The sequence below is a fragment of the Vicia villosa genome, linkage group LG2 (genome assembly GCF_029867415.1).
Source record: "Vicia villosa cultivar HV-30 ecotype Madison, WI linkage group LG2, Vvil1.0, whole genome shotgun sequence".
Taxonomy (NCBI): Eukaryota; Viridiplantae; Streptophyta; class Magnoliopsida; order Fabales; family Fabaceae; genus Vicia; species Vicia villosa.
In genome coordinates, this window is record NC_081181.1 from 147,117,413 (window position 1) to 147,131,204 (window position 13,792).

Sequence of the window (13,792 nt, forward strand, 5' to 3'; positions counted from 1 at the left end):
CAAGCATTATCCCACCTCAAACAAGTGCTCTCCAAACCCCCGGTGCTATCCCGACCAGACAGCAACGAGGTTCTCTATCTCTACTTGGCCGTTTCAGGCGAGGCGGCCAGCGCGGCCCTGATCCGAGAAACGGAAGACGGGCAGAAGCCAGTGTACTTCACTAGCAAAGCCCTACAAGGGCCCGAGGTCCGCTATCAACAGATAGAAAAAATCGCACTGGCCCTAATAACGGCCGCCAGAAGACTGAGGTACTACTTCCTCGCCCACACTATCATCGTCCGGACAGACCGACCGATCAAGCAACTTCTCAGCCGACCAGACATGGCCGGGAGAATGCTGAGATGGTCCCTCGAACTGTCCGAGTTCGACATACAATACGAGGGCAGGAAAGCGTTAAAAGCCCAAGCACTCGCCGACTTCGTGGCCGAGATGACGACGATCTCCAACTCCCCAACACCCACCGAGAATAAGTGGACCATCTATGTTGATGGCGCCTCAAGCCACGCGGGCAGCGGAGCCGGTATCATCTTGGAGAACGACGAGGGGCTCGTCATCGAAGTATCCTTAGTCCTATCCTTCACCACATCGAACAACCAGGCCGAGTACGAAGCCCTCCTAGCGGGCCTACGCCTCGCCGAGGACGTGGGCGCTCGGGAAGTCATGATTTATACCGACTCTCAACTGGTCGCGTCCCAAGTCAGCAGCGATTACCAGGCCAAAAACGACACACTAGCCGAGTATCTATCGCTCGTCAAAGAAAAAATGAAAGGATTCACAAAGGCAGACGTCGCACATATCCCTCGGGAACACAACTCGCGGGCCGACCTTTTATCCAAGCTTGCGAGCACGAGAAAAAAGGGAGGGAACAAGTCGCTGATCCAAGAAATCTTACCCAGACCGAGCATAAGCAAGAATGCCCAAGTCCTACAGGTGTTCGCCATCGGGGACGACCATTGCTGGATGACCCCAGTATACAACTTCCTCACCAAGAACGAACTACCTGCCGATGCGAAGGAAGCTTCAACTATCAGGAGACGAGCCTGTTCGTACACGGTCGTCGAAAACAAACTATACCGACGAGGCTTCTCCATCCCTCTCCTTAAATGTGTCGACACATCGCAAGCATCTGAGATACTCCAAGAGCTCCACGAGGGGATCAACGGCCAGCATCTCGGCGGCCGATCATTAGCGAGGAAAGCCCTCAGAGCCGGCTACTACTGGCCGACCATGCAACAAGACGCCAAAGAACATGTCCGTAAATGCGACAAATGCCAGCGTCACGCCGACATGCACTTGGCTCCCCCTAACGAGCTCAAGTCTCTATCATCACCTTGGCCTTTCTCCACTTGGGGAATGGACCTCCTCGGACCATTCCCGGTCGGTTCATACCAAAACAAATATCTCGTGGTAGCCGTCGATTACTTCACGAAATGGATAGAAGCCGAGCCGCTTGCCAAGATCACGTCTCAAAACGTGCTCCGTTTCTACAAACGAAACATACTCGCCCGGTTCGGGGTTCCTCAGGCCATAATCACCGACAATGGCACCCAGTTCACTGACAAAAAATTCCAAGAGTTTGTGGCCAGGCTCGGCACGAAGCAACACTTCACCTCAGTCGAGCACCATCAGACGAACGGGCAGGCCGAGGCAGCCAACCGAGTCATCCTCCGAGGACTAAAGAGAAGACTCGGCGAAGCCAAAAAAGCTTGGGTCGAAGAACTACATAGTGTACTTTGGGCGTATAGGACAACCCCCCACTCGAGAACGGGCGAAACTCCGTTTAGGCTAACCTACGGTACCGAAGCCGTGATCCCCGTGGAAATCCGAGAACCTTCTCGGCGCACCGAGTCACCCCTCGAAGAGGAGCTCAACGACGAGGCTATGAGAGAGGAGCTCGACATGGTCGAGGAGATCCGCACAGGATCTTCCCTCCGAGAAGCAAAATTAAAACAACAAATAGCACTCCGCTACAATACCAAAGTTATCAAGCGCGAATTCGAAGTCGGCGCCCTAGTGCTCCGCAGAAATATGAAGGATTCGCGCGACGGCAAACTAGCCCCAAACTGGGAAGGCCCGTACCGAGTTTACGATAAAACAGAGAACGGCGCCTACTACCTCGAGGATCTCCTCGGAGTAAAACTTGCTCGGCCCTGGAACGCTGAAAAACTCAGACGTTACTACAGTTAGACCCGACCTAACACCCTCGGACGCCTGTATCCAACACGGGCGCTAACCGGGTATGGATCCGCGTCGTAGGTACGAACGCGAGAACTCCACGACAGCAAAGGTCGGACACTACCACAAAATGGGAGAACCGACCACACGGAAGACTCTACACCTAGACCCTCCGTGGAAGTACCTGCATGGCAGAACCCCAGCTCGCGATGGGACCGTTCACGCCGCGAGGACTTGGCCATGATCATGGACTCGTACTCGCTAACAGCGCTCACCTGCTCTGCGCACCCGGGCCGTACTCAACACGCCCGGGCAATCACTCTAGGCCGAGCATAGTCTATAGTTACCCAAAATGTCTCAAGTATCGGGGTAAGTCCCCGGGATACCCGAGCGTATCCAATAACAATCAAGAAATATCCTAAGTGTTGAAGTAATTCCTCGGCATAACCAACAGAAAAGTTATCAAAATACGAGCATACAACGATAATACTGTGGAAGTGCAAATAAACAAATATAAACATACAAGGTTATAAAGCATTAAAACTGCCGACCAAATTGGCCAACGATGTCCAAAGGTTACAATCATATGCCGGGCACGCAGGCCCCCAAAAATAGTCCGGGCATTACCCAACAAAAGATAAAATGGCACGCAGGCCGAAGAAGAAGGGCACGCAGGCCCGGGACCACTATCTACTCTTCACTCCCTGGAGACTCGGGCACCAACGCGCCGTCCACAATCTTCGAGGAAAGCCCGATATTATCCTCCTTCAAACCAGGGTTTAGAAGCCTCAGTTGACGAACAGCACGCTCGAAACCGACTTCAGCCATGTCGGCCAAGCTTATCTTCAGGCCATCTATCTTCTCCACGAATTCAGCCCTAGTCTGCAGAGCAGCCACATCCGGCGACTCGTCAGCCGAGGGAGCCCACTCAAGCTGAAGGTCGGCAAGCTTTTTCTTCTCCGCCGCAATCTCCCCGTCCTTCTGCTTGAGAACCGCGTCGATCTTTCTCTTCAGCTCCTTGCGATCAGTCTCCAGGGTCTTCACCCTGTCCTCGGCAGTCTTCTTTGCCGCCTCCGCCTCCTTCTGGGCCTCGGACGAGCCCGAGCCACCGTTGGCTAACATTTGGGCCATCCCCAAAACCCTCATCACGGCAGCACCGTCGCACGCCAGCTGTTTCTGAAGGGACGGAGGGTCCATCTCACAGATCCGACGAGCTTCATCCGGAGAGGTAACCAGGGGAAACTTCTCGAAGTAACCTCCATCCTTGTAGCAAGGAGGCAATACAAAGCCACGCTCGGGACCCAGGCTCGACGGCTCATGACGTCCCCCCTCGGTAGCACGAAATCTCTTGGAAGCCCTCTCGTCCTCCTTCATCCGAGGAGAACCTGCCGAGGCCGAGTTCTCTGCAGCACCGGTTCCCCGATTCTTCTTCTTCTGGTTCCTCTTCGCATCCAGGGCCATCTTCAGGACCGTGTCTTCCTTCTCCGGCATGGCATCTACAAAGAAAAAAAGAAAACAAATGAGTTAGCAAAAACACTGGACAGAAAAGGGAAAGCAGGGTGAATAGGCACGACCTAACAACGCCCGAGTCTCCTCGGGAGTCCGACAAGATAACAAAGCCTTGGTATTAATAGGCCGCTGCTCCACGACCGGCACACCATTCTCGTCCAATACGGGATTCCCGTTCCTCGTCACCCACCGGGACATAGTAAAGCTGTCTACATATTTGCATAGGACCGAGTAGGACTCTGCGTCCTGCTCGTCCAGGTCCCCATCTTCCCAAACGTAATGCTTGGGGGGAGACGAGAAGTGACCTTTCCACCAGAAAAACGGGAACCTCGTACAGAATTCCCTTGCTACCTGCCCGTCCTCACCCCTCACTAACTCCCCGTCGGCGTCACGAAGGACCACGGAATCCGACACATCGTAGTAAGCCGTCGGGCTGAGCGGACGAATGACAAAGTATCGGTCCTTGAAACCTTTCACAGAGTCAGTGTACATCCCGAAGAGCTTCCGCTCGGCATTTTTGAACGAGACCCAGCCATATCGCCCGTCTGCCGCCTGCCTTTGAACACGAAAACACCGGCCAAACAATGCGGTCGTGGCACCAATACCCAAATAATCACAGACGATCTCGAATGCTCGCATAAAAGCAAAAGCATTGGGATGCAATTGGGACGACGCCAAATTTAGAAACGCCATCATCGATTTCTGAAAGTCAGAGAAGGGCAATCGGAAGCCGAGCTCCTTGAACACATATTCATACATCGCAAAGCCATCCCCGTTGAACCGAGAGCATATGCGCTCGTCCTGAGACGGGCACATCACTTGATAATTCGGCGCTTCGCCCTCTCTCAAAACCTCGATTTCTGTGAAGGCCCCGTCTAGAGACTCAGTGTATCGGGAAGTGACCGTTAAGGCTTCCTAGGCTATCCAGTCGGCCGCAACCGTGCATTCGTAACTAAACAAGGGCATTGGGGAGACCCCTCCTTCGGCGTCGGAACCCGGAGAACCAGCATGGTCATTGTCGACCAGAGAGGGCGCGTTTTGATCCTCGATGATCTCAACATCGGAGCTAGTGGCCGTCGAGCCGTCCGACTCGCTACTCCATGAGTCAGATTCCGAGCTGGACTTCGAGCTGGCGCTCGAATCAGATCCACCTGCACGCAGAAGGGAGAAAGTGAATTCGACAGTTCATCAAATCCACCCTTCCACCGCAATGCAAGCGAAAGGGTAGAGCAGGAGCGGCGGAGCCCCCGGCTAAACCCCCATCGAGGAAAGACGCCCGTCAGCCGGGGACTCGCGAATTGACGTGACACGACTACGAAAAATCGTATCTAAACAGGCACAACGGTCCAACGCCAACGTCATCTGGTCCACCGACCCACGCTAACCCCCGGGCATCGCCTGGATAACCCAGGGAGGAGGCAACGACCTCTCATCGGATCCAGCCTACGTTTGCGACGACGATCACGGGGACAAAGCGCACAAACCCTAAGGAAATGAATAAAACAACGAAGAGAGAAGCGAACTTACTCGAGGACATGATGACGATGACCGGATGAGCTTCTCGGCAGTCGAATAGTATGTTGAATAATCTGGAAGAGTATCTTCCGAGGAGCGCCTGTCTGATGCCGAGCAGGTAAACAAGGAGAGGGAAACTTCCAAATGAGAGGATTCGCCCCCTTTTATAGGGAAAGGGCTCGGAAGGCGAAGCGTCACCTCTCCTGACAAGCGCCACCTCCTAGACCCTAGACCATCATTACCTATGCCACGTCAGCGCGTGTCGCCCACGCGTGACGTTTCGCCCCTCCACAGGCTGTCCCTCCGAGCACATCTGGTTGACGAGGAGCCATCTCATCGAGCATCTCCCGAGGATCCCCGGCCCGAGCATAAGGTAAAGTCACAACTTCTTAACCAGAAAACTCCGACTTGGGGGGCTCCTGTTCTGGACTGGGCCAAGGTTAGGCCCAATACGATTTTCGGCCCAGTAAACCTCAGAGGCCCACGTTCCTCTACGACCCTCCTACGCACCTAGGATGCCCACCTTAGGCATGCTCGGCACCAGGCATGCTCGGCACTAACGACCCCGCAAACACCTTCGTTGCCGAGGACTCTGCTCCGCGCAGGGTTCCTTCATATACAACCCTCCGAACAACTCGGATTCCACGTGGCTCCTGAAAGACCGCGTCTCCCTGGAACTTCGGAGCGGTTAACCAGGACAGAGGGCATACACGCACCTCCGATATTTCCGCTCAGGAAACCTGGCAGTCTCCTAGTTGGGCTTGGGGATCCAACCCAATAGCGAGATCATGGCCCAGCGCTGGGGGCTATATATACCCTCTTTAATTAGAGGGTCAGGTATTCAATTCTTACTCACTCTTAGCTAGTACTTGCGCTCCTTTGCTCGTCAACTTACTTTGGCATTGGAGTACCTTGCAGGTACACCCCCCCTTTTTCTCCTTCCTAGAAGATCCAGTCCGAGCAGCCTACGACGATTCTTCTGATCAGGTACGATCAAGTATGCTTGCAATTTCTGTCATATATGTCGCAATGTAGGTATGGAAAGATAAGCAGATTTATAAAAACCTAAAGTGTCACATATGCAGGCACTTAAAAAGATAATGAAATATTCTGAAAGCATAATTGAACATGATGTTTTATTTCCAAAAAGATGAGGTCAAAGAGGTAATTTGATTGATTTTTAACTCTCCAATCCAAAAAACAAAAAACAAATTGTAGTAACTTTGACATTATATGAAACTGAATACATCTGAGCTTAAAAAATGTGAAATGAATACTAACAAGAAAGAAGATCAATTTAATGTATATAAAATTAATCAATTTCGTACTTCAAATCTATAAAATCTTTCCATTTAATCTCTAACATCTTAATAAGAGAGATCTAATCCATAACAAATTCTAAATTACACAAGAGACAGTTACATAAATTAATAGAATAAAATAATGACTTATTCAATAAATAAAAGCAAAATTAAATTATTAAATAGCGACTCTGGTGTAGTAAAACAATAGGCATTGAATGTTTCTGGGCAATACTATGCATTAGGGCAAAATTATGGCGGGAGCCATTGGAGCAACAGCGTCCTGTATTTTCTGTGAGATAGCGACCAACTCCAAATCCCATACAATTCTCCACTCTGTTCGTCTCTCTCTATTTCGCTTGTTCTTCACTTTCGTTCTCACTCTTTCCCCTTTCTGACTGTTTTTGAATCCAAAATTGCAGGATGATAAGGTTGTTGCTTTTCATGACATTAATCCATCCGCTTTCAGGTTTTTCCAATTCACAATCTCTATCAATTTCATAATTTACTACCAATTTTCAATTTCAACTTTTTATTTTTTTTTGTACTTATTTCAATTTTGATGTTTATTTAAGTGATTAATTTGAAGTTGGAAATTTTTAGGCATTACTTAGTGGTTCCTGTGGAGCATATTCCTACTGTTAATGATCTTCAGAGAAGAACCGAAGATTATTCTTTGGGTAAATTAACTTATATTATAGCTGTAAATTGTAATGTAATAACCACTTGGCAGTTTAAAATTTTTCTTTTTTTTTTTGTGTGTGTGTAGATTTTCAAATGTGATTGGTTTAATTTCATGATTGTATTCTTTATACAGTGAGTCATATGTTAGATGTGGGAAAAATGTTATTACTCAGGGATGCACCTCATTCAAAGCAGTACAGGTATTTCGATTCTGAATTCCGGTAGAAAAGTCCAAATGCTCCTCCCTTGTTGATTTGTTGTGTTAAAGTTGTTAAACTCGGGCTATTGTTTTAGTAATTTTGTATGAATCAGAAGTGGTTTCTACTCGGGATGCTTATTTGTATGATGTAATAGAATGTTGTCTATGATTGATTGCCTTTGTGCTTGAATAAAACATGACATTGCGATTTTTCTGTTGTATTTTGTTCAGATTTGGTTTTCATCAGCCTCCACTGAATTCTGTTAACCACCTACACCTTCATTGTTTTGCACTACCATATACACCCAGGTATGAATCTTTCTAGTTACTTTATGTGTGCTTAACCTTCTTATTATGAATGCTGTGTGAATACTTACAAATGCCATTTTATCATTTCACGAGTTTAAGCAGATGGAGATATATGAAGTATTTGTCTTTGGGGCCAATTGGTTTCATCGAAGCAGAGAAGTTTTTGGAAAAGATAAAGCCTGTGCCTGGAGTTCATTGAAAAGTATAAATTAATATGAAATTGTTGTTTAAAGTTATTCTTGGCTTTTCTTATTTCTAGAAAGATGCTTATTCCAGCTCCCATTAAAATTCACCTCTGTTAAATTTTTTGGTGACTGAAAGTTAGAGTTATGGCCTCGAGTCTATAGATCATTATGCATATACGATATCTTACTTGACAATTGACATTCAAATGGTGAACAGTAAATTATAATGGTAATTGCTATATATATTATAATAGAAGCCCTTGCATCATAATTTTAACATAAGTTTAACATAACTGTGCAAATTAGAAGTAGAACTCCAGGTTGCGATGACTACCAAACTATGCTAACACGTCTAACACTAGCATCAACAACTTTGTTCAACCTTTATAAAGAAATTCAATAGACTTGAGAAAACACATCTTGGTTTAGTACTTCCGAACAGTTGTTTCTTTTTTTTTTTTCCACCCAATTTCTTAGACATGAGATGTATTTGAGACCAGGTTTGAAATGTGTTATTCAGACTCAGTGTTTGTTGTTATCCCCAAAGATATGGGAATGAAGCTGAAAATACAATAAACACAAAAATCAGCTATGGTTTTCTCATTGGTTGTCTCTCTCTTTAGAGTGTCTCCAATGGAGTGGAGAAGTTTTGGGGGAGATTGTGACATAGTTGCTTGCAGTTCCAGTATTGACCTGTCATGTCCTGCTGTTTGCTGCACTTTTTAGACTATTGCTTGAATTTTTTGTTGAAGATTTTGATAGAATTGATTTGAGAATACAAACAATGGATTAGTCCAAATGGTAAGGGATTTGGACCCCATACGCAAATGGTAGGGGTTTGGTCTCAGATTACTGCATATGGAAAATATTTTGTTGGGTTACTATTAAACGACAGTGAAAATTTTGTATCTATAATATGTTAATTCTTAAATAAAAAATTATTTTAAGAATTGAAAGCAAATAAGGTAGAAGTTAACAATTGATTTGTATTTGGAAATATAAATTAACATTGAGGATAAATTCTATTGAGCAGAAAAAATTGAAATGGCTACTTTCCAATAAAATAATATTATATCCAACTGGATTAATTTTTTACCTGTTTCTGTACACACATCCACGTTTTACTGTTTTAACACGTCTAATGTACACACATCCACGTTTTACTGTTTTAGCACGTCTAAGGATGTTCAAGGGTTATTCAGAAAGACTGTAGGAGAATTTAATCTGCCACCCCTAACTTATACTGGACATTCCCTACATATTGAGTGAATTGACTGTATTATTTTTCACAACTTTAAAATTATTTTTCTGAATTCACACAAAATTTGTTTGATGATACTAGAAAATTTGTAATTCATACCGACAATTTCATCAAAGTAAGAATTTTTTCCATTTTCATGTTTTTTTACCGACAATGTCATGAATTTTATTGGAAATCTTGAAATTTTCGATAAAAAGGAGTTTTTATCGTGAATTTTGAAAACCAACAATTTTAAAATGAACTACCAAAAATTTGGTCTGTTACCATAAATTATATAATGATCTATCAAAAGTTTAGTTCACACTTTTTAACCCAATTTTCTTCTTGGGCAATTTTAAAATTGATAAAATATGTGGAGAATTTAACCTACCACCATAAAGAGGAATCTGCATGTCACCCTTTAAATCAAACATGACACTCCCAAACCAATGAAAAGACCGAAATGCCCAACCAAATATCATTACCACATTTTCGAAAATTCACGTATCCAACCGGATTTTTCAAATTTTTAGAGCATACCGAAAGTTTCGTTTGCATACTGGAAATTTTGCGAAATCAAGTTTTACGGTGATTTTTGGGAAATTTGAGGTATATTCTACCGAAAATTTTGAAATTTATGGTAGAATATACCGAAAATTTCAAAATTTACGGTATATTCATTTACTAATATTCATAACGGATTTTTAAAATTTCCTATACCCATGATCATACCGGAAATTTCAAAATTTCTAGTATTTCTATTTTTTTTTAAAATTGCTAATTTCTTGAAATTTTTAAAATTTAGCAGTGAGGACCAGAGGCAGGGATGGTTCTATTGCGAGACGGACCACAGATAGAGCCGGTACTCTTGCTAGAGCTGCTGATGAGGCACCTGCCTCACAGTTACGTGCTGGACGCCTTCCTTTAATCGGTTCTAACTGAAAATGGATGGTGTAGCAGCAGGCGGTGAGGGGGTTCCAGACACCTCGCCACCAGACTAGTAGAGCATCCACTGCTGTGGAGGAGCAGGTGGTTCAGGTTGAGGACGCGGTGCCTGAGGTTGTGGAGCAGGTGGCAGTGGTTTGGGAGCCGGTGACGGAGGTAGAGGAGCCGGTAGCTGTGGTTGGGGAGCCAGTGACGAAGGTAGAGGTTGAGATGGCTGATGATCAGATAGGTCAAGAGCGAGTGGTGCAGGATACAGACACCACCACAGGTGCATCTACGGAGCCATAAGTACACACTGATGGAGCTTTCCCCATAGAACCTTCTGACAGGTCCGTGTTGACGGGATACGCTGACCATGTCACTTATAAAATATGGCAGGGTGAGGTATGTAACATTGCTTAAGTGTGCTTAATTTTTATTACGCGATTTGATTTATAATTATTTGTTTTAATTGTAATTTTTTGCCAGGAGCGACTAGTGTTGAAGGTCGCTTCTCACGGGTCGAAGTTGAAGAACTTTCCCGAGAGACTAATGCCTGAGCAGGTGAGGAGGATAGTTGAGGACTTCCATCTGATGGACTTTGCTGGATGCTCCCTGACAATGCTGGACGCCTCGCTGTTATCAGCTTTTGTTGAGAGGTGGCACCCAGAGACATCATCCTTCCATCTTCCATTTGGGAAGATGACGGTGATTTTGGATGATGTGGATGCCCTATTTCACCTTCTGATTGTTGGTACGTTTTTTACACCATTTCATATGGACCAGGCAACGACGGTGCGCATGGTGATGATGCTTTGGAGATTGATGAGGTGACGGTCCTACGTGAGTTTGGTGAGATTCGGGGCTTTCACCTTAGGATGTCTTGGTTGAGGAGGATTTATTAGGAGCTTGTGGATGCAGGGAGGTACCAGGCTGCCGCTAGGGCGTACATGCTAAATCTAGTGACGTGTACTCTCTTTGCGGACAAGTCTGGAGTTTATATGGATGTCTGCTATCTCTCTCTATTCAGCGCCCTTGACACCCCATGTTGGGCTTGGGGAGTGGCAGCGTTGACGATGTTGTACTCGGCGCTTGATGCTGCATCTCGTATTGACACCAGACAGCTTGCTGGTTACCCGAGCTTGTTACAGGTATCTTATAATTTTTTACATAGTTTTTGGTGTTTTATTATAATTTATCTGAGCTTGATGATTTTTATTTATGCAGTGTTGGATCTACGAGCACTTCCCTCACATCTGTGAGCGGAAGATCCAACATGTTGCGGCTGCTGATCCATGCGCGAAGAGGTGGTAGGCCAAACAGGACATTCCAGGATGGTTGATTGAGTACAGACGGATGCTGGATGCTCTGACGCTAGATGATGTCATATGGACACCGTATACAGGTCACCATTCTCATCGTCCTTTTGATGTATTTTCCTTATATTCAGGATATGTTAGATGAGAGAGTCATGTGGCTAGACACTTGCCTGAGAGGTGTCTACGCTAGTATGGTTATATACAGGGCATCCCACGTCCGATCCCAAAGGCTCCAACAGGTGGCATTGATCGATGGTTTCAGAGTCACATCATCAGCCCCATGAGATCACTGATACAGTCACATTGGTTCAGTAGCCTGGGCAGTGCCAAGATGGATACTTGGAGTGGTTCCACAGTGTGTCACACTATAGGGTCATACCACCTAACGCATCATCTGACGTTCTAGGGCCTTCAGGTACCAGGGCTTCTTTCGATCCACCTCCACCACCTCCTCCTCTAGCAGGTGACTAGGATAGCCGCCTACAGTTCATCGCCGCTCACTTAGATAGCCTCATGGGTTTGGTGAACTCTGATGGTTTGGTTCATGGTATTTTAGCTAGGTTGGCCGATGTTGCCCGTGGAGGGCCTATGTATATTTTTTTTTATGGTTGTATTATATGTATATTTTGTACGAACAAACATATTTTTTATTGCATAATTTTTTTTGCTATTACATGTTTCAAGTAGATAAAAAAATAACATCAATAACAAACGAACATAGTTAACAAACTTCAGATTACAAACAACAAACATAAACAATACTCCGAAACATGAAAAAAACCTAGGCACTAACAAATGACTCTGGACGTTTTAGACACTTCATTATGTCATCCACGGATCTTGGAATCTGCGCGTCCAACTCGATCAGACCTTTAGTTATCCTACGGCAAAATTATTTCCACATGACCTTCACATCTTCATCATTCTTCAACTCGATTAAGTTGTATTTCACCCTTCCATTTGTACCAATCCAGTCCTCCCGAAACTCGATCTTTGTCACCCTTCTGTTATCGAAATCAGACAGCAAATTATTCAACGTTTCTTTCAAGGTGGCAAAGGATTCGGGTTCATCTGGAATCTTGGTTTGAGCATCAGGGTTGCGGCCATTGAGATACACTTTTACATTAATCAAATACTGAGGAAGAAACATTTTGTTGAAATGATGTGTTATCCAATAACCCTAAGATCCATATTTATACAAATAATGGTGCATTCTAGACCCCACATATGTGTCGGTGCAACCAGGACCCTCCAAAAGTGTCAGCAAAATCTCAACCGTTGGAAAAACCTAATATTGAAACATACCGGAAATTTCAGTTATAATGAAATTTCCAAGAATAAAATTGGAATAAAAGAAAGGGGGGTGTCATGTATAAAAATAGGGGCGTGTAAATTTTTCCACCACAAAGATTAATTTATGAAAGGTTTAATTTATGCATTGGGCCTTGTGAAAATGGGTCTAATGGATTCAAGGATTATCACAATAGTCTGAAAGGTTTTATTTTGGGAATTGGTCAAAGCACCCCCTCCACTTCTCTCAAAGCTTATGGTAACCCGAAATTATCTTTTTACACCGTCTGGAGATTTAAATTGGACACATATAACAAATCACTTTTGATAGAATATGCATTTATTTGTTAAAGAATATATATATATATATATATATATATATATATATATATATATATATATATATATATATATATATATATATATATATATATATATATATATATATATATATATATATATATATGTGAACATTTAAATTTTATGTGAACCATTAAATTTTAAAATAAATGGTCGAGATTATGTGTGAATCTTTTTTTATCTCTCCTCCATTATTAAAATAAATGATGTAGGAGAGAGAAAAAAAAGATTTACACATAATCTCCGCCATTTATTTTAAAATCTAAAGGTTCAAATTCAATCTCACATTTTCATATAAAGAAGACATTCTCATATGATATGCCCTATATATATATATATATATATATATATATATATATATATATATATATATATATATATATATATATATATATATATATATATATATATATATATATATATATATATATATATATATATATATATATATATATATATGAAGCTGGCCCAGGCCAGTTTGACTAAGGTCCGAAAATGAGCGCCCATGATGTGGGTCATGCGTAGGTACATCAACATTAGGAGCTTGAACAGAAGTAGCAGATGCTTCGTCATGATCAAGAGATACATGATGACAGGAAGACAATTCCTCAATAGCTGAGACCGAGATGATTCTCCAATAATTCACAATTATTTGGCTCTCTCCCTACGTATTGAAGTATGTTGAGAAAATCAATCATGTTTGTACCTTGGTTGTTGGTCAATCATTTTACTATAATCACATAAGACAAGACATATCATTAGCAAGCACAAACAAAATGACA

General features: G+C 43.9%; 2 protein-coding genes across 2 annotated transcripts; both read left to right on the forward strand.

Annotated features, from left to right (window-relative positions):
• The first annotated feature begins 6,681 nt into the window (after positions 1-6,681).
• Positions 6,682-9,177, forward strand: LOC131646993 (bifunctional adenosine 5'-phosphosulfate phosphorylase/adenylylsulfatase HINT4). Its single transcript, XM_058916911.1, has 6 exons — positions 6,682-6,838; positions 6,923-6,969; positions 7,104-7,180; positions 7,318-7,384; positions 7,615-7,692; positions 7,795-9,177. Exons 1-6 carry the CDS (start codon positions 6,755-6,757, stop codon positions 7,889-7,891), a joined length of 450 nt encoding a protein of 149 aa, XP_058772894.1. The 5' UTR covers positions 6,682-6,754; the 3' UTR covers positions 7,892-9,177.
• A 1,240-nt stretch (positions 9,178-10,417) lies between these two features.
• On the forward strand, positions 10,418-11,355 carry LOC131650262 (protein MAIN-LIKE 1-like). Its single transcript, XM_058919982.1, has 4 exons — positions 10,418-10,441; positions 10,531-10,845; positions 10,947-11,192; positions 11,269-11,355. Exons 1-4 carry the CDS (start codon positions 10,418-10,420, stop codon positions 11,353-11,355), a joined length of 672 nt encoding a protein of 223 aa, XP_058775965.1.
• The last annotated feature ends 2,437 nt before the right edge of the window (positions 11,356-13,792 follow it).